The sequence below is a fragment of the Thunnus thynnus genome, chromosome 1 (assembly GCF_963924715.1).
Source record: "Thunnus thynnus chromosome 1, fThuThy2.1, whole genome shotgun sequence".
NCBI lineage: Eukaryota > Metazoa > Chordata > Actinopteri > Scombriformes > Scombridae > Thunnus > Thunnus thynnus.
In genome coordinates, this window is record NC_089517.1 from 34,219,125 (window position 1) to 34,243,134 (window position 24,010).

General features: G+C 37.0%; 1 protein-coding gene and 1 long non-coding RNA gene across 2 annotated transcripts; both read right to left on the bottom strand.

Annotated features, from left to right (window-relative positions):
* Nucleotides 1–680: 680 nt before the first annotated feature.
* On the bottom strand, nucleotides 681–3,095 carry LOC137189598 (uncharacterized). Its single transcript, XR_010929671.1, has 3 exons — nucleotides 3,039–3,095; nucleotides 2,848–2,939; nucleotides 681–2,335 (listed from the first exon to the last, which is right to left on the bottom strand). It is a non-coding gene; the product is annotated as an uncharacterized lncRNA (long non-coding RNA).
* An 8,351-nt stretch (nucleotides 3,096–11,446) lies between these two features.
* LOC137187379 (adhesion G-protein coupled receptor G2-like) lies at nucleotides 11,447–21,168 on the bottom strand. Its single transcript, XM_067596230.1, has 14 exons — nucleotides 20,790–21,168; nucleotides 18,409–18,521; nucleotides 18,248–18,323; nucleotides 17,939–18,080; nucleotides 17,053–17,172; nucleotides 15,792–15,908; nucleotides 15,576–15,621; nucleotides 15,335–15,429; nucleotides 14,254–14,369; nucleotides 13,647–13,915; nucleotides 13,308–13,404; nucleotides 13,022–13,151; nucleotides 12,502–12,658; nucleotides 11,447–11,712 (listed from the first exon to the last, which is right to left on the bottom strand). The coding sequence occupies exons 2-14, from the start codon at nucleotides 18,518–18,520 to the stop codon at nucleotides 11,618–11,620; spliced, it is 1,572 nt and encodes a 523-aa protein (XP_067452331.1). The 5' UTR covers nucleotide 18,521; nucleotides 20,790–21,168; the 3' UTR covers nucleotides 11,447–11,617.
* Between the last annotated feature and the right edge of the window lie 2,842 nt (nucleotides 21,169–24,010).

Sequence of the window (24,010 nt, forward strand, 5' to 3'; positions counted from 1 at the left end):
GGCATGATGCCTATTAACATCTGGTAACTGTGAGTAACAGTAGCTGCTAATATGAGGCTACACAGTCAGTAGAACACATGAACATGAGCCTCTTTAGATCAGCTGACACAGAAACAATTCACTAACCAACAGCAACTATAACAAGCATTCTCAAGCACCTCACTCACTTGCGTTAGACGCACTTGACACTAGATGACAGTTAGTACAAAGCAAAGTCCTTAATCCAGAAAAGCGTCTGATGCCTCGCAGATTTCGAGGGGGCAGAGAGGGAACGTTATGGTGAGAGTGTCGCTGCTGAAGAGGGCCTTTTTGACACAGAGTATTTTGCAGAAGTCTACACACAAATACATAAGACAATTTGGACTGTACCAACTCAAAGGGTGGTCCGAAAATGTCAAACAAATTTTTATTACTAGTTTTTGTCAGTTTCTGAAAATAGAAAAATGATCATTGATATAGGCTGCTGAAATATAATCACCTGATTGATGAGACTGTATGATGATAAGTTTATTTTTAAAAAAACAAAAAGTGGGGTAGCTAAACCATAACTTCGCTCCCCCTAATTGAATAATGGGGGGGGGGGGGCACCAAATCCTAATCTTGCCTAGGGCACCAAAATGTCTAGAGCTGGCCCACCTACATACTGTGCAACCTTTTCTGATGACATTGCTGAACTGCTGTCTATATACTGTATATCTGCATCACTTGTGTTTCAAAGTTGGCAGCTCACATGGAAAAATGAAAATTCTTTTAAGTATCATCTGAATAATTCAAAGTAATTTCTTTTTATAAAAAAACAAACATTTGCTATTAGCAAAACTTGACCATTGTCGTATAATGCTTTATTAAAACTTTATTCATAAACACGTTCAATATTCAAGGTTTGTGAAGGAAACAACTTTAATGAAAATTAAAGGGTCTTCAGAAAAGACTGACTCTCTCTTCGTCATGACAGCTAACCTTTAACATACTGATTATGTCAGAAAGAGCCGTAAGTGTCATAGGCTAGCAACAGCCTTGACACACATACAGACAAATAAATGTTGAATTCAGATGCCTGGTGCATTGTTTATGTTTTTATATTGGGTTAGGTAACAATGAGTAAGGCAAAACATGATAAACATCTATGTAAGGACTGAAAACAAGTATAACATTATAATCATTATTTTAATTGTGATGGACAATTTGGTAGTGAATGTTGAAAACAAAGACGTTTTAGTGTTTTACAGATATTTGTCGGGACTCAGGACACCCAGCTTGAAACCGGTACAATTCTGGACAAAACTGGATGTCTGGTCACCGTAATTTGACTGACCTGCTGGGCTATAGCAGTTCACCAACAACCCCTATGAGTAGCCTCTACATCACAAAGCTTCCCTCTCCACCTATTTCATGTCGATGAGCAAATGTCAGGTTGTGGTGTGACCACCACATTACTTTGCTGATATAAATATGGTGCAGGATGAGACTAGTAATTCTAGTGGACTCTGTAGAAACTCATAATGCAATAACTGTGCATAATGTAATAAAAATACGTAAAAAAAAAACAAAAAAAAAAAAAAACAACTCATAATGTAATAATCTGCTAATAATGTAATAAAAATGGTGAGTGCATAATGTAATAATTTTTTGCACATAATGTAATGAGTTATTATACTTTACAGGAAGGAAATGCAGTTACTTTGTGAAACCAGTCCAGTAGTAACTCAAACACTGCACACACTTAACTCACACATATTGCTTTTTTTGTCATATTTTTGTCATATATTGTAAAACTTGACAAAAAGGAAGAAACACATTTTTTAAAAACATAAAATAATCTCTTTTTAACATGGCAATTTTATGATATTTCATTTGATTTTTTTTCACCTTTGTTTATTCAGGAGAGCAGTGCTCTTTTTTTCAGGAATGCCCTGATCACATTCACACAGTTACACATTCACACCTGGAAGCTGCCCAGTACAACCACAGTCTGATCTGCTGCCACTGAGCAGCTCCACTGGAGCAGTTGGGGTTAAGGGTCTTGCTCAAGGGCACCTCAGTGATGGTAATGAGGGAGGGGCAAGTGCTGCTTTTCACTTTCCCCACCGTGATTTATGCTGCCGGTCCAGGGGATTGAACCGATAACCTTCTAGTGACAAGCTTACTTTCGCTAACCTTTAGGCACCACTGCCCTCTCTACACTCTTGAGTAATAGGGATGTAGAAAAAACTCACTGTAGACATATATAGATGATCAAGCTGTTGGCTGTGAAGAAGACGGAGAGTGCAGGTCCAATGTAGGTGATATGGCCAAGGTTCACAACATTTCTTACATCCACTGATGCTAGGGCCCTCTGGAACAGGAAGAGATGCAATAAACATGAAATATTGTATTAAGTTGTATTAAGCCGGATGGGTCTTCAATATAAAATATTGGCAATTTTTTAGGTTCATTCACTCCACGGCAGAACTGTACAGTTCTACTCTATGTCTCTATGACAAGCTCAGACTCTAAACAGTAGAAAGCTTATCACTAGGGCGGTTCCCTATATAAGTACAACATGGTTCCCTTTTTGCAAGTGAATTTTTCTACTCCTATATTACCATCAAAAGTAAAATTACACAACAATTGCTACGGAAATTTGATAGAAATTTCTAGCTCAAACTATCAGAAACAACTATGAATAAACAAATTACATTTTCCATTGGAGAGGGAGGCTGCTATTTTATAGACTCAGTTATTTAAAACTCAGCAAGCTTCTGAAAGCTTCCTTTAATGGGAGGGACATTATTCAGCACATGAGGTAGCGATGTGGCTGGTAAGAGAGCTGATAGTGAGAGGAAATGTTCTGTTGAAAGGTTTTACCACAAGCACAGCAAAGAAACTCAGATGGTTGCAGCTACAAATACACTCAGTTTCAGTGAAGGTGGTATGACAACCGTCTGTGCTCCAGTGACCTGAAAACACACAGACACATATAAAAGAGTTAATGTTTTTATTTGAGAGAAAAATTGAGGTGAATCTCACTGTAGACTGATCTGCTGTATGTAACCCACCTGTTCCATCACCCAGCTCTGACTCCTCCCAAAACACACAAGTCCCATTTTCCACCTGAAACATATATTACAAAAACATAAGAGGAAAGCAGATTGTGACACTTTTGTAATGCTAGCACAACTGGTTTTGTCATTTTCCCTCTTTGTTGTGTTTGGAGGTTAATTTGATGGGTTGTGAGAGGTTTCTGACTGGAAGGTTCCCTGCCTTGACTACCAGCACTGACTCCCCCATAACAGTGTCTTGCCTGAAGGTAGGCTGGCTGGATGTGAATGCTCTCCCTTGTCCTTTTGCCCGCGGGAGACTCAGCTGAAAAGAGAGACAGAGAGGACACGTGACATGAGTACTAGGAAAAGGTTAATTTGAGGTAAATCAGGTTTCAAAATATGTGTACAAGGATTGCCAGAACTTGGAGGGAGCTGCATGGAGGAAGCCAACATGAAGGAGTCGCAAACATCAGGGTCTTTGTTTTCTCAAAGCTAGAGAATACTTCCCTAATTCACCTCATTCAATTTATCCATATTTAATCGTGATTAGTATTAATTCTGTGGCTTCAAATAATGTCCTTGAGACTGTCCACACAGGAAAAGCAACAGCAAGGACAGCTAAAATTATCCATGTTCACATTTACCTGACAAGTACTCCTTGTGGTTGTGCAACATTTGACTTTTGGTTTTTAATAGCGAAAGACAAAGTATCGTGACATTGTTGTAGCCTCTGAGGAAAACCTCTGAGGGACGTCAGAGTTGGTGGTCGGGTGACACTGACCTATATTCCACTGACAGTCAGTGATGCTTTCTTTTAACCATGACCACAATTGTTCCGTAAACTTAACCAAGGTGTGTTTCTGCCTAAAAAACGAAACTTAACCAACTTAACTGAACCTAACCGTAACCAGGTGGCAGATCAGGAAACAGTCATATGAATTATTTCTGTAATGGTCATTTGATAGTTCTGGAACATACTGACAAACAAGCTTTTTTGTTGTTGAGTTTGAAGGAAACTTTGATTCTCGCAAGCCACTGACCTTGAAGTAAGTGCTGTTGAGCACAGTGATCACCAGCAGTACCTCTGCTCCTCTGTAGAGCTGAGGATGGGATGTAAACAGTGTGTTCATGAGTAGGACTCCCCTAAGCCTAAAAAAACACAAGTACACATAAAAAATATTCACACAAAACATAATTTGTTCTGAAGATCACTTTAACGTGGTAGGATTATAATTTAGCATGATATGTGGGAATGTTATAGCCAAAAGCTGAAATGATTCCATGACCTGTGAGATGACTGCATGTGGACACTGTAATATCCCAGACTCTATATGTATGTGAAATAGGTGAAAGAACTCTTTACTGTAATTATTCTTCAAAAACCTGTAATTTCCCACTGCAGTTTATATAAATCTGGCTTAGTCCAGGTGATATGTGCCAAATTTGAGGTGATATGTTCACTTTTTCATAAAAGCATGAAACTCGTACAGATTGGGGCCCTGAACATTTTCAGAAACGGAGCCATCGCATGGAGCCATGGCGACCAGTTTACTTTCCTCCATAACCTAATTATGTATATTGCATCATATCACCTGAACCAAACGTGATAACACAGAAAAAGTGATGTCTACCCCTATGTTTTGATGGCCAAGGATTACAATGATACCATATACAACATCATAAACTGTTCAGCTGAATAGTTAATGGTGAATTCATTGATGCTGTGAGAAGGAAATCACAGTATCAGAATACCTAGGCTAGACTTTATAGTATCATGTCTGTTGCATGCATGTTGTGTAAAGTTTTAAAAGCTTTAATGTCCAATTTATGACAATTTGAACATTACTATAGCAGTAAACAAGTATTTTGTTTTACCAATAAGGACTGATTGTCACCTCACCTCTTGAGTTCACCATCCAATGATTGAAGTTTGGCACATCATGGCCTTTTATTCAGCATATTACAATTCTGTCCTCAAAACACTACCAACATATTGATATTTCAGCAAAACATGAGGTTATATGGCATTACAACTATATGATTCATGTATTCTTTGTAATAAAACTCTTTTGATATGAGGCTGTTAGGCTTCTTGATGAATTAAAAACACAATGTTGATATAGGTGATACATAAAAGTACTTCTGGGAAACAATTAATTTGCTCAATCATGAAATCAAAAAGATGCATATTACCCTTCACACAGAAGAGTTTTCTGAGTATCGGCTTAGTATCTACTGTATGACTTGCCTGGTCCAGGGGATATCACTTTGGAGACAGTCATGGAAGACTTTTATTGTTTATTGTTGTTATTCTCATTTTCACACTTTTTCCTTTTCAATTTTCTTTATATTTTATTTTACTGTTTTTGTTTCCTGCACTAATTAAATGGGTCAACAGTTTTGTCAGTTGTGAATAAAATTCACCAAAATAACAAAAGAAATGAGGTGATTCTTTTCCTTTTTCTACCACTGGAGTGTCACCTTTGTCCTGAACTTGTTTTGCAGTATTATATTTCAGTATGGAAACTTCATCTCAATCATGGTGGACTGAGCTAAGCAATCACTATTTAATTATTTTAAAGAATTATCATTGACAGCAAAAAACTTATCTTCAGCAAGGAACACTGTAACGCCAGGTAATTCACAGTCAGCATTCAAGTTGTTCATAGAAACAAGACTACAGCTATGCTAGGAGCTTTCTGAGGTGCTATAGACACAATGGTGCTAACATGCTCACAATGACAAAGCTGACATGCTGATGGTAAGCTGGCATAGTCAATATTCTCAGTCATCTCAGTTTAGTATGTTAGCATGCTTTGATGTCATTTGCTAATTAGCACTAAACACAAATTACAACTGAGGCTGATGGGAATGGTTATTTTGCAGTATTTGGTCATAAACCAAAGTACTGGACATATTGAAATATTTTCAATGTTACTATTTTCCCATAGATGCAAGTTCAAACAAAAGTCATTTGATGTATAATGTCTAACATGTTGTGACGCTTACCTCTTGCTGCAGAAGCAGAACTCAAACATGCATTTCATAATGTTTTCCAGTTTGCAACATACATAAGAAAATGAAATTCACACTTGGTTATTTACTCACTCTTTAATGTATCATCTGAATTCTCATTTACATATATGATTTCACAGGTTGTTACAAAAACTATTTGCAAACACTAACACTTGATCATTCTTCTATATGGATTTATTAGAATGTAATCAAAAGCACATGTATGCTACAATATTCAATAGTGCTCATAGGTCGGTGAAGGAAACTTGTGCTACGGGATGGTGCACAGGCCGTCCACAGGCAGCCAAATCTTGGGGACAAATGACTGGTTCTGAGGCAGCAGCTAACAGTGGATGTTACAAGTTGATGTCAAGCAAGGACAGACAGTCACACACACACACACACACACACACACACACACACACACACACACACACACACACACACACACACACGCAATGTAATCAGTATTATGGCTCACTATGTCATAATCAAACCTGTCAGTATTTATGAGCACAGCAGACACTGACTAAAAGCAGGTGTGATAAGGCACTGTTATATTTCTCAACATGTTGTCTATCATCTGTCATCACTGTTACATCTGCCTTTATCACAGTTTGTGCACCTGTGGAGCTTCTATCTGGATCCTGGAGTTGTTTCCTGTAGAGTTGAGGTGAGTCTCACTGATGTTGACTACATTCAGAGACAAGGCCTTCAGGCTGGAGTTCACAGAGCTGCCATTCTCCAGTTTGAACATTGGCATGATGTTATAGATAATCTCTCTTTCTGTACTGCAGAAGAATGTGAAAGCAGCAATGTCAAACAGGAAACTTGCACAATATTAACTACTGCTAATTTTAACATCATGACTATGACCATCAACTCTGTTAGAGTAGATGTTATCTAGAGTGGATGCATTTGATGATGATGATGATGATTTGTATTTCTTTCATACCATGCTGTTATATTTTGTTGCCTATACAATATAACTGAGAAGATATTGGCCTAAATGTTAACTTGCTTATAATAGCACTATCCTCTGGCTGATTGGTTCCTGTGCAGCTGGTGAACTAAAGGGTGGAGGTAGAAATGAAAACAAGTAGAAATATGGAGAAATATATATTAATAATGCTATATATATATATCACTCAACTGCTATGACTATGTTTTGTTCTTTGACATAATTTCATTGTAATTCTAGCATTATGTAATAACTCATTACCTCCTTTCACTGCTATGTTTACCATTACTTCCACTACTACAACCACTAGTATATACTGTACATCTACCAGTGGTGGAAAGTACATTAATTGAGTACTGTACTGTAATTAACGGATGAATCATTAATATCCCTAATAACGCAGAATAGAGGACTATATAGTAGATAATGATGAGTTACTAGAGAACAGACAGGAAGATACTATATCAATGAATCATTTGGTAATTATCAGTTCATAAATATCTGTAATTTCTGAGCTATTAGGGAAGTACTTATTAATAATTGATCTATTATATAATTCTAAATCCTTAGTAACTTCAGACAATCTTGTGTACCGTATTGTAAACTGTTACCAGCACAGTTTTGAGATACTTTATACTTGTACTCCACCTCATCTCAGAGTGGAATGCTGTATTTTTTTACTCCACTACATCTTTTTGTCAGCTATAGTTACTCTATTTAATTTTAGAGTGAGATTTTACATATAAAACACATAAGTTTATAAAACATGGTGCATTGTTATTGATTAAACTACTCAGCTGTAGATATAGCATTTAAATGAGCTCCACCTTGACCAACTACAACATTAAAGCACTTGTTACACCTGAATGCAAGCAGACATGTAGCTGTCCTGTTTGAGGAGACAGGGTGGGCATACTGTGGTGCTGCCCAGTTTTAGAGGCCTGTATGTACAGATTCAGCTGTATGCTCCAGAGAGAGTGTACTTACTTTGTTGTGAGCTATACACAACACCTTGGGATCTTTTGTCTTAGTTTCAAGGCAAACAGATGATCCATTGAACCATGTCTTGCTTGCTGACTGTGCAGTCAAAGGAACAGGGATATATACCCATCATGCATTTCACGTAACCGGACCTGTCCTCAGTGATATTCTTCCAGTGATACTTTTCCAATTGACATGCAGTACTTTGAAATACTTTGGAGCACTAGAAGCTCTGTGCTACTTGGTTTCTGAAAGAGTCAACCAAAATCTATGATGTTATTTTTTGTTATTTCTCAATAAAAAGTAACTTAAAGGATGGGCTCAATTTCTTAAGTCTGTCTTAAAACCACAGTCAGGAGCTCAAATGAACATTGAAATAGGTTTTTCTTGCCATAATCATTCCTCCTGTTCATAGTTACCATTAGAAGATTCCTTCATAATGCACTTACAATGTAAGTGATGTGGGACAAAATCCACAGTCCTCCTTCTGTGCAACAGTGTATTTAAAAGTTTATCTGAAGCTAATATGAAGCTTCAGCCATCCAAATAAGTCAAATCCAGTAGATATCTTTAAATATTACAGTCTTTTTAGTGCCAAAGTGTATTTATACATATATATATATATATATAAACTCAAGTTTAATATATATGTACATATGTTTTTGTTCTATGTGTTTTTTTTATTTGCAGTTATTTATAATTATTAAATTCCCAGCAAAGTTTACTGCTTCAGTGCACTGATGTCATTTTAAACAATAAAGTTTATTGTTAAACTGTAAAATATCCTGCCTCCATTACATATCTTTGTCACAAGTGTTTGATAACCACATTTGAGGGATCATTGCAAAAAATGTGTGTCTATGTATATATAAAATTGTTTTACTCTCTAATATCAGCGTTGGCATCGGCCCCAAAAATCCAGTATCGGTGTGGGGCCCTTTTTGTTACTATACTTGCACCGCAGCTCAACAGTGAAACACTGTCCCAGGAAACACAAAGAGGGAATTTGATGCTAAAAAGACTGTAAATGTGGCAGATGTCCACTTGATATGACTAACTCAGACTGCTGAAGCCTCATATAAGCTTTAGATCAACTTTTTGAATGCATCTTTATACATAATGACTGTTATGGCATGAGGTCATGACTGTTGATTTTGGCCCCCTTACAATGAAAGCACATTTGAAGGGGATCTTTTAACAGCCAGTATGAACAGGAGGAATGATTATAGTGATGAAAACCTCTTTCACTGTTCATATGGACACCTGACTGTTGTTTAAAGACACACTTGAAAAGTTGTGAACCTATCCTTTAATACCTGAGGCTGTTGTCTTTCAGTTTCAGGGGAGCTTATGAAGGACACAAAAGCAAAATAACACAACTATTATCATCTTATCTGTATGATTGGGGAAAACCTGAAAGATGCTGAGGTATATTGGAGATCAAAAACTACAATGATTTGGCCGTGATCTATTGTATGTAGATGATGCAGCACAAGTTACAAGCTCTTATTTTTTGTCTTTTTTGAACTCCACAGAACCAGCTCTCAGCCTGATCTGTTGTGTTACAGAAGACTACCTCACTGCTGTGCTAGATGACCCACTGGGTGATGTTTCACTGCTGTTTTCAACTGCATAGGCTAGGCAGATAGCAAAAATAGGTAGAAATACATAAAATATATCTATTTTGAATAGATACATTGCTGTTTTTTTGGTGAACAAAATACCATCCAGTTCAATTCATACCATGGTTGACCATCGCATTAGGCAGCAGAAGTAACAGAAGTACGGGAACCATTGTACGTCCTCTGAATGTGTGACTGATGGAATAAATAAAAAGCAAGAATAAAGTGACATTTTAGTTCACATGCATTCAGTGTACTTCTGTTGCAAGTCAATTTACATCCAAAGAGGATACCTTTTAAATGTGAGACTGGATAAACAAGACTAAAGAACAAAGCTGCTTATATGACTGCCTCTGATTACAATGATACACATTTTTTTTCTGAACATGAAGTGTTTTGTAAAAATGAGTCTCCCGAATTCCCAAATATTGATGTAATAGCAAGTTTTCCTGTCCTGTATATAGAAAAAAGTAACATTCAATACTACAATAAGTTACTTGTTAAGAAGTTTTTTTTCTTCCTTTCTTGTTATAATCTCTCTCTTCTTACAACAAGCCTTCCCATGGCCATAGCAGCATAGTCCATTCCCAAGATATATTGACAAATATGGGGTCAGTTTTCCTCATGCTAATACTACAGCAACAATCTAACATTCAAAATTCAGTAAAAATCTTGAAATTCTTTCCATGGCTTTTTAAGTTTCACCAAATTGTAGGCCAAATAGACAAAATAATGTAATACAGTTCCACCGAAAGGGGAATTTGATGCTTTCTTCTAAATCTGTAAAACTAATTAAAATGTTCAACTTTGATCTTAATTGATCAAAAATACTCCATACTTTAGACCTGGACAAGTAATTCTAAAAAAAATGTTTGCAAAATGTAAGCCTTTTCAGTACTTTGTAGCACTCTTTATGCTTAGTGCTTTCACTTAGGAAAATACATTTAAATACTTACAATAGTGCTCCATATATATGAATAATTTCTCTTCTTACCTCTGAAGTGAACAGGATGAACCAGACAAACCTGAGCTGTGCTGGTTGAGTAACCTCACAATTGGGAACTTAAAAGTAAAATACAATCGTTCCTGTGTTCCATCAGCTGGAAGTATTTGTTTTATGCAAAATTTTTTTTATCATGTCAACATAGTTAATCTAGGTGAGTTTGTTTCTTGTTTAAAAGGTGAAAACTGACGTCACAGTCTAAACTCCACTGCCACAGTAAACCAGAAATGTCAACAGAAATGTGATATCATATGCAATAGCGTCATGGTTTGAAAAACCACTAAAAGATGCAAAAGATACTCCCTTTGTTACTGTTTATGTAAAGTGACATGTAAGAGAGGGTGCACTGAAAAAATATCAAATATATACATGATAGAAATCTTATTCGAGATATTACAAAATAGATCACTTAGGGAAAAAAGTTTCACAAATCAGTATTTATAAAAATTTTAAATTCTAAAGTAACTTTTTTCAAATCTTGCAAATATTGAGACACTTTAAGTTTGATCACTATCTTGTTAGTCTCACACACTTGAGTTTGCATATATACTTTCATCCACCTCATGCTGAGATAGGCTTCAACCTTCTCCCTAGAGGAGTGAGAAAACCTATTTCACACTCCATCCCTGAGGGTCTGAGAGTATATGCTTGTATATCCCTCATAGAGAGCTCCTCGCATACTCCAACAACTAGGGTTACAATCATGCATATTGTATTTATCCATAATGACTGTTGCTCAGTTCTTGCTTTGCTGTCAGGAGTTTGCATGCTGGTTGAAGTAAAAAAAATTTCCCATAGATGTGATGTGTGATATGATAGTAATGACAAAACTTTAACAAAATAACTAAAAATGTTAACTTTTAATGTTAGAGTGACATTACATTACTACCTGCTGCGTGTTTTACATCGCTATCGTAATTGTGAATAATAACACCAAACGTGACATAATTCCAGTATGAATCCCTCCGACACACACACACACGTGCACACCAAATATCTTAGTGTGTTAGGCTTAGCTGTTGGTGTCACGTGTTTCACTGCTTGTTTTAGAAGCTGGGTATTCAGTCTTTCTCAAAGACATCACGAACCACAGGAAGATGAAGAAACCTGCGAGAGTCAAAGGAAAGAAAACGAGATGGAGAGTGTTAAGAGAGGAGAAGGGGGGAGATGGTCATGCAAATCATGCAAATGCCTCTGATGAATAACAAAACAGACAGGACAACGCTACATTCTAACTGTCTCAGCTTACTGTTTATCAGTGTACAAATAGTCAGGTAAAAATCCTGTGTAAACAAGCATGTGTTTTACTCTTTTGCACTATTTGTAGTGTGAAATGGCCAGTGGTGGAGGAAGTATTCAGATTCTTTACTTAGGAAAAGTATCAATACAGGAATGTAAAAATACTCCATTACAAATAAAAGCCCTGTATGAAAAATCCCACTTAAGTAGAAGTAAGTAATAAGTATTAGCAGCAAAATGTACAGGTAAAATGTATTAAGGTAAAAGTACTTGTTTCATCCACCACTGAGAATGGCTTAAATGTAGTTTTTCCTGACAGCAGTGTAACCTTATTGTGCAACAGAGATCGGTATCATCAACTGTTAATGTTATGCTTAAAAGTCCAGAGACTTTGGCCATTTATTATCTTAGCCAAGTTAAATTGTGCAAACACATGTGTAGTAATGCAAAGACTTGTTATGTGTGTCTATCAGTAGTGATGGAAGTAACACAAGCATGTACCACATCCTGAATCTTCTTGAATGTAACATGAATATACTGCCCTCATTTTTATACATAATGTATTCTACAGATTTGCCTCATATAACCCTTTCTGTCATGTTCACAGTAACATCACCACAGAATAGAGTTGAAGATGAGGAAGCGGGCTGTGCGGACCTTGCAGTGAGTTCAGGATGGAGAAGGCGTAGAGGCCAGGAGTGGTAAGGTCGCCGAATGAGAAAAAGATCAGACCCCAGGTGATGCCAAGCAGAACGGAGACTCCCAGCAGGGTGCAGATGTCTCGCTTGGTTCTGTCACGTTGAATCTGCCCAAACTTGCAAAATATAGTGCAGTACGACACATTAGCAGGTCATAGACAATCAGAAACACCAAAACTGCTTTTCATCACAGATCATTGCCCAGTGAACTTCACCAACGAGTCTAGAAAAATCCAGCTGTGTGGAAGCGCATTTATCTTTTCCAGTTTATTTAAAATGATAAATATAAATATTATGGCATCACTTTTTAGGGGGCTTTCCATGAGAGACAGTAGTTCACATATGCAGACTGTATGCACAACCATGATTTAAATGAGCACATATTAAACAAATTTAAAAGACATGAATGACATCCAGTGACCATGAAGGTGCATCAAAACAAGAACAGCAAAGTGCAAAGAGTGAGGATTGGCCCGTACCTCTTTGTGATGGCGAAGACTGACAACACGTCTGACTGTCACCACTAACATTATCAGGTTAAAGACAAACACCAAGCTGTACACCCCCACTGTAGTTACCATCTTCACTGTGTTATTGCCTATATAGCATCTACAAACAGAGGGAGTGGGAGAAGTCAAATATAAATTAAAAAGTTATATTTATAGTTATATTTATACAGCACATGCAAGACACTTATTGAAACACTCAGTTAATTATTAGCCTTATTTGCATGTGCTTGCAATTTTTGTTCCTTCTCCCTCTTACATTTTGGTGCTGTTGGGGTCAGAGAAGTCGAGAGGAACACGGCCATAAGCGTCTCTGTCTATGATGACCACCAGGGCCACAATGACTGCAGGAATACCTACAACACAACAATGAGGTAAGAATTGATCCTTTCATGTGATCATTTATTTTATGGTCATTTTTGGAGGCTGTAGCTTGTGTTTTTAGATTATACTGAGATGCGTCTAATATTCTGTATATCCCATCCATATAAATTAGGGAGACTAAATATTTGACCACAGTGCTGCAGAAGTTACTACATACAAAGTAAAAAACCTTCTCCACATATTTGCTTTATTCAAATGATGTGACTTTACTCACCCCAGCCCACCAAGCTGAGTTTGAGCAGATATTTCTGTACGTAGATGTTGAAGACTCTGACTAAGAGAAGGTAGAGGTGGAAGCCCTCCACAGCCATCCAGCTGAAGGTGGCCAACAAGGAGTAGTGAAGGCAAAGTGCCATGTAAAGACAAAACCCACTGGAAGACAGTGCTGCCACTGTTTTACTGGGGAGGAAGTGCAGGTTGAGGAGGATCAGGGCAATGGCGAGGTTGATGTGGACCTTCATAGAGACATCTGAACGGGCCTTTCTGTCAGACAGAGGACAATTGGCCTGTGTTATTTGCTAAAAATGAGCAGATTTCATGGGTATGTCAAGGAAGTAAAGAAGGAAGGACAGAAGTATTCTATTGAAAATAAGGTCATACAGACTGGAGGTAGGATGGAGGGATGGATGAAAGAGAAAAAAAGGAGGGATAATATTCAAGAAGAAGAAATTGCATGCAATAATATTGTGATAAAAGTCATAAAGAAAAGAGAAATTAAGCAATACCTGGATATAGAAGAAAATAGTGGAAAAGAGTCAAACAAGGGAGGGATAAAGGACAAAGCTGAGATGGGTGCCATCCACCAGGGATGAATAAACAACCTTTTTGAGAAGAAGAGCACAACGGTGATGACGAGGGCAACGAGCGAAATGCTGCAACCAATTAGAGTGATGTAGCCCAGGGCCTTCTTGTCTGCAGGTGAGGTGGAAGCTGAAACCTGTGAAGGAAATACACAAGATTCTTCTCTTGATATACACATTTCTATAATCACATTTAGTGACTTATACTACTTATATTATACACTTCTTCTACTCAACTATATTTCAGGAAATACGGTACTCCAATACTGACAACTAAATGTAAAGGAATGTATGTATTGACAACTACTGATTAGGATTTACAAGAGACTTTTAAAATACAATTTTATTCATGCTCCCTAAAAGTACATGCCGAAGCTAAAATTGGCTCCACTTCCACTGGCTTTAACATTCAATTGCTTCTTACATATTAAGGATTGGTAATAATAATCCCATAATAGAATAAATAGAATAACAAAACACCTTTGTGCATCTGATTACTTCTACTTTTGATACTTTTACTTCAGTATTCCAGAATATTTTGCTGATAATATGTTTGTAATTTTATGTAAGTTTTTTTTTTTTTAAATTTTGGATATTGGTACATTTACTTGAAATCAGTATGGCTTGTATTTATTTATTTTACATTTGTGTCATGTTTGGCAAGTCATGGCAGTCATAGGCTGTATACTGTAGTTATTTAGGAAAATAACCTGGAAACTATTTTCATAATTGCTTAGGCAGCAAAACTGCCCGGAATTCCCTAATTTCCAATTTGAGGATTTGGGGATGTTCTCTGTTGTATTTCGCTGTAAACTGAATATATTTGGGTTTTAAATTGTTGGTCAGAAAAAATGTCATGGGTATTTTGTAACTATTTTCTGGCATTTTTATTTTTTGACATTTATCAGTTAATTAAAAAAGTAATCGACAGATTAATTGATAATGAAATGAATTCTTAGTTGCAGCCCTACATGGATGGAAACATATAAAACAGTTTCAGATGCTTTCCTACTGTATGTGCAGTCTCAATAAGCTTCCAACTACTCTGCTGTGATTATCTCTCTATAGTTAAACTTCATATGATGAAAAAGGCCATTCCTACCAGGAGCACGGCAAAGTATGTGAGGTGGTTACAGGAGCAGGTGATGTGACTCTGACCACGTTCCCACAGTGTTCGGCAGCCAGAGTCGCTGTAGTCTGATAAGTCAGACAAAAAAACAGATGTACACGTTGATCCATTACACAAATGTTACTATCATATTTGAATTAACTTGCTTTGCAGAGACCACAAAACCACAAAAAATACAACATTATTTCCATAGATGTGATATTTAGTTACTCACCCTTTGTTGAAAAATTAAGGAACATACAAATGGGGTTTTCAGTCTCCTGTGATGCAGCAATATACCAAGTTTACATCAAGTTTATAGACATATTTTCATGATTTTAACTAACATGAACTGTGCGAAAGACACAAATTTATGTATGAGTTGATGATAACACAAGGTTACAGAAGGTAAGGTTATAGCAAATGATAAGTATAATGAAGTTTTAGTTACGTTTACACCCTTAGTAAGATTCATGGTGATGTTGACACGCTCGTGTAGTCCCGAAATATTCTTCTCCCGCACACTCAGGCCAACCAGTCTCCCCTCATACAGCTCACCCTTTTTGCCCTACAGTATAACACACATTCAATCCATTAGTTTGACAATTTATCCAAGACAATTATTAGGCAAAATGTTGTCATTACTTGAAGTATCTTGACTGTGATTAAGGAAAAAGCCATCCAGTGCTTCTCTTAGACTGCCAGATAGCACCAATCTTACAGGAGCTGTCCAATGCATGTTTTGGCATTTTATTAAATTGTTGTTGTAGTTTATCGACGTACCCATACTACAAATTAATTTGTCTCATTAATCGACCATTTTGGTTTAAAATGGTCCCTGCTTGTAACTGTAATAATATGATACACCTAAAATGGTTCTTTGACAAAAATAAATAACACAATGTGCACAATGGTATTCACATTATACTAAAATGAATGGAAACCAATGGGTGCCTGTAAGTATGATTTGAAAATAGGCAGCAGTAATGTAAACATATACATTTTGACCATTACTCCTGTTTGTTATGATAACATTTTACTCACTAGCTTGATTGTGTGTGCAGTTTAACTCAAGAGATCAGGCAGCTTTCAAATAAATTGCTGTTTAACCCACTTATCAAAAACTTTTATATGAGCGTGAAAAAAAGTGGATGTCTATGAAATGAGGAATTTAAAATGTGTGAATTTAAAAAAATCTAAAGATTTTTTATGAATCCTAATTGGACCTAAATCATGCAGATGGGATACAGTACAAAATGAATATATATATACAGTCACTGGCCACTTAATTAGGAACACCTGTGCAATCTAATGCAATCCAATACAACAGCTCTGCTATAAATTCTACATTTAAGAAGCTTATACATCTTCAGATGTTGTTGACATTGTCAGGAAGGTGATAATTCTACTTTGTTTAGTGGTGGTGGTGAACTAGAGTGCATTATATTGAATTGTGTTCCTAATATTTTGCCTCCCTCATGTATGTTAATCGAGTGGACAAAATATTAGGAACACAATTCAATATAACGCACTCCAGTACACCACCACCACCCACCACCACTAAACAAAGTAGAATTATCACCTTTCTGACAATGTCAACAAAATCTCAAAATGTATAAACTTCGTAAATGTAGAATTTATATATATAGACTGTAGCCCCTCAGATTATTTTTTCTACTCTATTTTACATTTAAAAAAGTGTAGTCACTGACCCCCATTTTTTCAGGGCAGGTAATCATGCAGAACACAACCGTGTTGCGTGATTTAATGTCCAACTCACTCGGCAGCTGAACACTCACTGTGCTGTTGGTGACAGCCGTCTCTGTCAGTGCCTATATATCAGAGACACAGAGCCAAAAACAGGAAGTGAACGATTGCATGTAAATATTCGTCATAGAATGACGCAACTCTCACAGCTACATTTGCATCGCACATCAACATTGGGTAAAGAATTTGAATTTGCAAACAAGGTTACAGTCAGAAGGTCTGGGTTCAAAGATTCAGCTTGCAGAAGTAGAAGCAGAAGTCACTGTTCTACAGCTGACACTTACCTCTGACAACCTCCCTGTGGAAGGGTCGCACATACAACTATTTAGTATGAAAAGTAATATGATGTAATTGTGTAGTAGTTGTGTAGTCCTGGTAATGATTAGTTATTGGTGTAAAAATAATGTTGGTGATTCTACATGAGAGCATTCAATACTTCAGATATACTCAACCACTCCAAAAAAATGTATATTTGAGGAAGATATCTTGTTCATATAGCATTGTCCTGCCAGCCTGCATTTCACAGTTCTCAGAGTATGTATACTGGAGGCTTCAAGTTTCCACATCACACTTGTGTTAGTTGTATACCCGACCATGATTCTAGTCTAGTTGTGATGTCACCAAATCCTGCTTGTAGGTGCACATCTTAAAGTCAGATTTAAGGTCGGTACAAATTAACTTTTGCTCTTTAGTAGATGAATATGAAAACAGTATTTTACTGTCAAACTCTGCACATACATCATTCTGCACAGTGAAGCTCAAACATCTAAGTAAAGTAACAATGAGCAAAACAATTTTTTTTAAGGATGGAGGCTTTAAATATAGCCTTACCTTAGTCTCATTGGCATAAATATTGAGGCTGTTGAAGCTGTCTGTGGGTTTGTAGAGGACAGCTGTAAAACGACCTCTGGATATGGATGTAGTCTTATTAATCTCTGTATTCTCTAAACACTTTTCAAACGATTCCGTGGCTCTTGTGGGAAAAGACAAGAAAGTATTAACATACATCTGTGTGCTGTCGTTTTCCTGATCATAAATCCTGTGCCACACAATGCCTTAACTTAAAATTTCATCAGATCATAAATATCGCAACAGATATAAAAGGTGTTTTATTGTATATAGCATCTTTAAAATGTTTACTCGATACTTCTGTTGACGTCCCCTTCTTGGATAATGTCTGTTACTTCTGTCATGTAAGACTTGATATCTTCAATACCTGTATAATAAATTAAAGATTTCTTGATTTTTAAGATAGACACAAATAGCATAATTCCAAAAAAATGCACATTAATGTCCCTCACTTGGGTGTTCACAATTGTAGTCCTCAAATATGCTAGAACCATGCTGTTGATTATTTTCAAGGGTCTGAGACACCAAAGACAGGATTAGCCAGCAGAGGAACCACCACTTCATCCTGTTTAATGTCACCACACATACAGAGAATTCATTTAGAGCAAAAAAACATTTTTTTTATTGAATGGCAGAGAAATAGACATTTAATCTGATTAGACACTGGATCTTAAGTGATGAAGGTCAAACAGACTAAATCGTTGTAAGCTAATAAAATATTCCAGCAGTAAGCGAGTCAGAGTGAGGGAGTTCTTTCTTTCCTTAATCATAAAGCACTGACATTTGGTAGTTTCTCCTCTATTGATATCATGCTGTTTCAGTGAGAAGTAATCCTAGTGTTGCTATTACAGTCTACATACATGTCCCTCGAGCACAGCCCTGTATTCTTTGTATTCAGAGCTTTTATCAACCATTCACTGCAGTGTTATGACAGAATTCTAAAACTGGGTGATTTTGTTCATGTTGATGTTGATGGTGCGACAGATTCTGTGACTTTGGGACTGCTTTAGCTTTCATATTCTACAGACTTCAATCAGCTTCTCAATGTTTCTATTAGTAGACTGAGCACATAGGCGATCCACAACTCTTGCGCTGATGCTGTTCTTTTTTGCATATTCTTCTGTGTGTCACTACTTTCTGATAGTAACCAGGAAAGGAAACAGACACCATTTTCTTAACTCTAACGTGGCAGATTACTTTATATCTATATTTCACAGGAATCCTGCATTAATTTAAAAAAAAAAAAAAGTATTTGTTGTAATGTAGTTGATGTTGATTTGCTCAACAGTGTAGCATATTCTCTTAAGTCTACTACATGTGCCCTTGACCTCATGCCATAGCAGCTTTCTCAAAAGATATAGGTTCACAATTTTTCAAGTCTGTCTTAAAACAACAGTCAGATGCTCATATGAAGACTGAAAGAGGTTTTCATCACTGTAATCATTCCTCCTGTTCATACTGGCTATTAAAAGATCCCCTTCAAATGCACTTTCAATGTTAGTGATGGGGGCCAAAATCCACAGGCCATGACCTCATGCCATAGTAGTCATTTTGTAAAAAGATGCATTTAAAAAGTTGATCTGAAGCTTATATGAGGCTCCAGCAGTCTGAGTTAGTCAAATCAAGTGGATATCTGCCACATTTACAGTCTTTTTAGCATCAAATTACCTCTTTGTGTTTCCTCATTCAGTGTTTCCGTGTTGAGCTGTGATGGAAGTATAGTAACAAAAGGAGGGACTTTGGCACTAAAAAGACTGTAATGTCGAAAGATATCTACTAGACTTGACTCATTTGGATGGCTGGCACTTCATATTTGCTTCAGATAAACTTTTAAATACATTTTTGTACAGAGGGAGGCTTGTGGATTTTGGCCCCCATCACTTACATTGTTGAGTGCATAAAGGGATCTTCTAATGGCCAGTATGAAGAGGAGGAATAATTATGGCAAGAAAAACCTATTGCAATGTTTATTTGGGCACTTTATTTTAAGAACGCGTCCGTTATGGCAGTCTTTGAGTGCTTGTCAGCAGAACTACAGTAGTGTACATTATCATCCTCTCTCTACAGTCTGCTTTGCTATGGCCACTTTTGAAGAAAAGCACTCCAAATGCCAGAAACATTAATGACTTTAATTTTTCCAGCTCCGTGGTTTTGAGCAAAATGCTTAAGAAAATGGTTCATCTTCAGCTGTCTGACTTTAGGGGCTCCAACACTACAGTATATCTCTATGTGAAAATAATTCAATCTGGACTACATTGTTTCCTTTGGGGAGTTATGTTCAGAAAGAGTAAATGTTCCGTGTGGTGTGAGGTTCAGTCCTGGGGCCCCATTCTTTTCTGCCTGTACATGCTGCCATTAGGTTCTAATATCCACAAATAATGAAATATGTTTCCACTGCTGTGCAGACAGCACGTAGCTCTATTCTGCTTCAACTGGTGACATCAGCCCTGTCAACAGTTTTGTAAATTTAATTTCAGAAATTGGTGATTGAATAGCTTAAAGATCATCTCTGTGTTGTTTTTAATGTTCCTATTTTTGCATCTATCTTTGTATGTGTATTTTTTGTCTTCTGTGAAGTACATTGTTTTGCATCTTTTTGTATAAAAGTTTTATTTATTACTGTTACTCGTATTAAAATGTGTGTAAAACATTGAAGCCTTACACACTCACACAGAGAAACATTTATGAATCTCAAGACAACAGAAAGTATATTTACACAAGTCACGTCTGTAGACTTATTTAAATAAGCAATAGATACTTCACAGGTCTTATATCAGCATCAATATAGATAGCGAAACAAAGTGGCTCTGACCAGAAGCAAAACGTAGCCTACCTCTGTATGTTTCTGAGTCCGTGTAGAAAGTCTGAATAGAGAGCACAGCTAATGTGACAGCAGTGATGAAAGCTGTTGAAATTATAACCCTTTGCGGGAAGTTGAAAAAAAAAAAACAGACAAACATGTAAATTACATTGTGAGGTAAAAAGAGGAAGCAGAAACAGACAGAAAGCTAAAAATACCTTCTGTAACTCCTCTGTGCCACTGAACCTAAAGTAAACATGGACTCACATTAAATCATTGATAAAGACTGGCTGGATACTGCATATACATTCTTTATACATTAAGTCCTAAATTGTGGTTTTGTTTAGAAGTCAGGTTAACCTAAATTTCATGAGAGGTCATTGGTCCGTATATGATCTTTTAGCTGTATGTCACTTCTCCTACCTACAGAGGGCAGTAGCACATAAAAAATCAAGTAAAACAAGGCACATATGATCCCCCCCTCCCCCTCCCCCCCACTCTGTTATTACATGAATGAAAGTCAAAACCAAATCAGAGAAGAATCAGTAACTGTAAAATCATATTAATGGGCAAAAACTTGGATGGCATCTCCTCGTAGCGTGGTCAACAAATCTGCATTCCACATGATTATCTGGATCTGTATTGCAAGTCATATACTTCTTACTCCCATACTTTGTATCTCTCTATTGTGAAATTCAATAAAACAAATTCCCCCCAACATATCTTAATCAATCTCACACACATGTGCCATTAACTTGTTTTTATTTTTTAAGATAATTAAGAATAAAAATGAAATGCCTGAGTCAGCAGCCATTTGACTTGAACTTCTGTTTAATTCTAATACTCATATGTGTTTATGGGCTCACCTGTAGCTTGTGACACTGTACAGGAATTCCATGGCTGTGTGTGTATGTGTGTGTGTTACACATTATGCTTTATCCATCAGGACGTTTACGAGCTAGGCGTGCAGGTGGCCTATCCCGTCAGCACGGGATAAAGACAAGACAAAGACAAGCTTGATCCTTACTTTCTCTCTTTTAAACTTTATCATCATTATTTATCTATAATCTATTATTTCTACTTTTTAGCATCTTTCTTGCTATTTCTGCCATTGTTTTTATATATTATCTATATTTTCTTTACATAATGTAGGATTTAAATTCTCTTGTGAATGGGATGGTGTGTGTGGATTTATGAATGTGAGCATTATTATTTCCTCAGTTTACCAACTAAAGAATAAAAATGAAATACATCTTTTTTTTTTTTAATCATTAGTCAGGATGGGGTCTGTTAGCGGGGGGATTTCCCTGTATTTGGTTGGTTGATGCCATGACAGTTGAGATGACAAGTGGTGATGGATGTTAGCCTCTGGGGTGATGAACTCTCATACACTGCTCACCTGGATACAAAGTGCCCACTGAAGCATAATGACTCACACACAGCAGGTGTTGTTACTCATTATGACAGAGTGGGAAAACCTGGCTCTGTTTTTTAAATGTAGCATTTTAAATTGTCAGCAAAGGTGGTTACTTACTAAACTATTGGGATGGGGATTTCCACGCTGTAAAAGTCCTACGTTTAGCAAAATGATCTGATCTACTGCCGCTTTTTGCCTTGATCACACATAGAATTGCTTTAAAATGTTAAACCTTCTTGTGTTTTTATTTGTAGATCTAAGACACAAGCTGCGAGACGTGAGAATTTACAACATGCACTGATGCACAAATATTTTGCAGAAGTGCTGTAGGGAGGTTTTACCAGCAACCTTTGTGGATGATCATTAGACAATAGCACCACTTCCCTTGTAGTGACCTCAGGCTACAAAGATCAGTGAGCTGATAGGGATCTATAGACATGTCTCTAGGCAGTCTTCATCACACAGAGACAGAGGAACTGAGAAGGATTATCTAAGGAAGTACGACCAATCTCTGCTGTCCGCGGTGACGACAGGTGCTTCCCCCTGACCTAGCCACAAACAAACAAACAAAAACAAAATTACCTAATATGCAAAAAAATATGATGCACTTAATACACTTATTGCTTATACACATTGCGAAGAATGGAAGTGAACAGACATACAATAGATGCAACTGGAAAGATAAGAGTGTAAGCAATGAATGAAACTTACAGTAATAAAAATCTTACACTGGGTTAATGAATAGTGAGTTTATGGTCACCTTATCTCACATAGTGTCTTATCAGTGCTTTCCAGTTATATTCAGATTATTTGCACGCGTGTGTGTGTGTGTGTGTGCCTGCATGTGTGTGTGCGGTGTGTATGTGCATGTGTGTGTGGCGGAATGAAACTCACAGTAATTACAATCTCATTCTGGGTTAATGAATAGTGAGTTTATGGTCACCTTATCTCACATAGTGTCTTACCATTGCTTACCAGTTATATTCAGATTATTTGCGCGCGTGTGTGTGTATGTGTGTGTGTGTGTGTGTGTGTGCGTGTGTGTGCATGTGTGTGTGGCTGAATGAAACTTACAGTAATAACAATCTCATTCTGGGTTAATGATTAGTGAGTTTATGGTCACCTTATCTCACATAGTGTTTTACCATTGCTTTCCAGTTATATTCAGATTATTTGCGCGCGTGTGTGTGTGTGTGTGTGTGTGTGTGTGTGTGAGAGAGAGAGAGAGAGAGAGAGAGAGAGAGAGAGAGATGTAGTCTGTCACCTCTTTGTGATGGAGCTATAAAACACAGGGGGGGAGGGTCATGTTTGCTCCTTCTCCTCCCCTCCCCACTTCCACCTCCTGGCTCCGTCCTCATTGTAGTGGTCAGCTCCTTATGTCAGAACACAGGGACTATGCCGGAAACTGTACCTTCAAAATAAAATGAAATTCATGTATATGTATTAGTAGCTTGCAGAGTTTTACTCTTTTAAGAGTTTTAGATGACTTTTTTAGAGACTTTGCCATTTTTAGGTTGATTGGATTGTCATTGCTGGTAGAACATATTACATACATTGTTTGGGCCTTTTATAAAGAGTACGGTCTTGACCTGCTCTATGAGAAAAGTGCCTTGAGATGACTTTTGTTGTGATTTGGCGCTATATAAATAAAAATTGATTGAATTGATTGATTGATTTTATGTGCTGTTGATATTTGTGAGGGACACAGAGAAACTGTTGTGAGGGAGAACATGTCACAGGTTTTGATTGGAGAAGAAAAGCAACTGTGTGTATTGGTTGAGTCATTAGCCGTGTTTTGATTGCAGTCAGGACGTATCAGAAAACTCACCTTTTATTT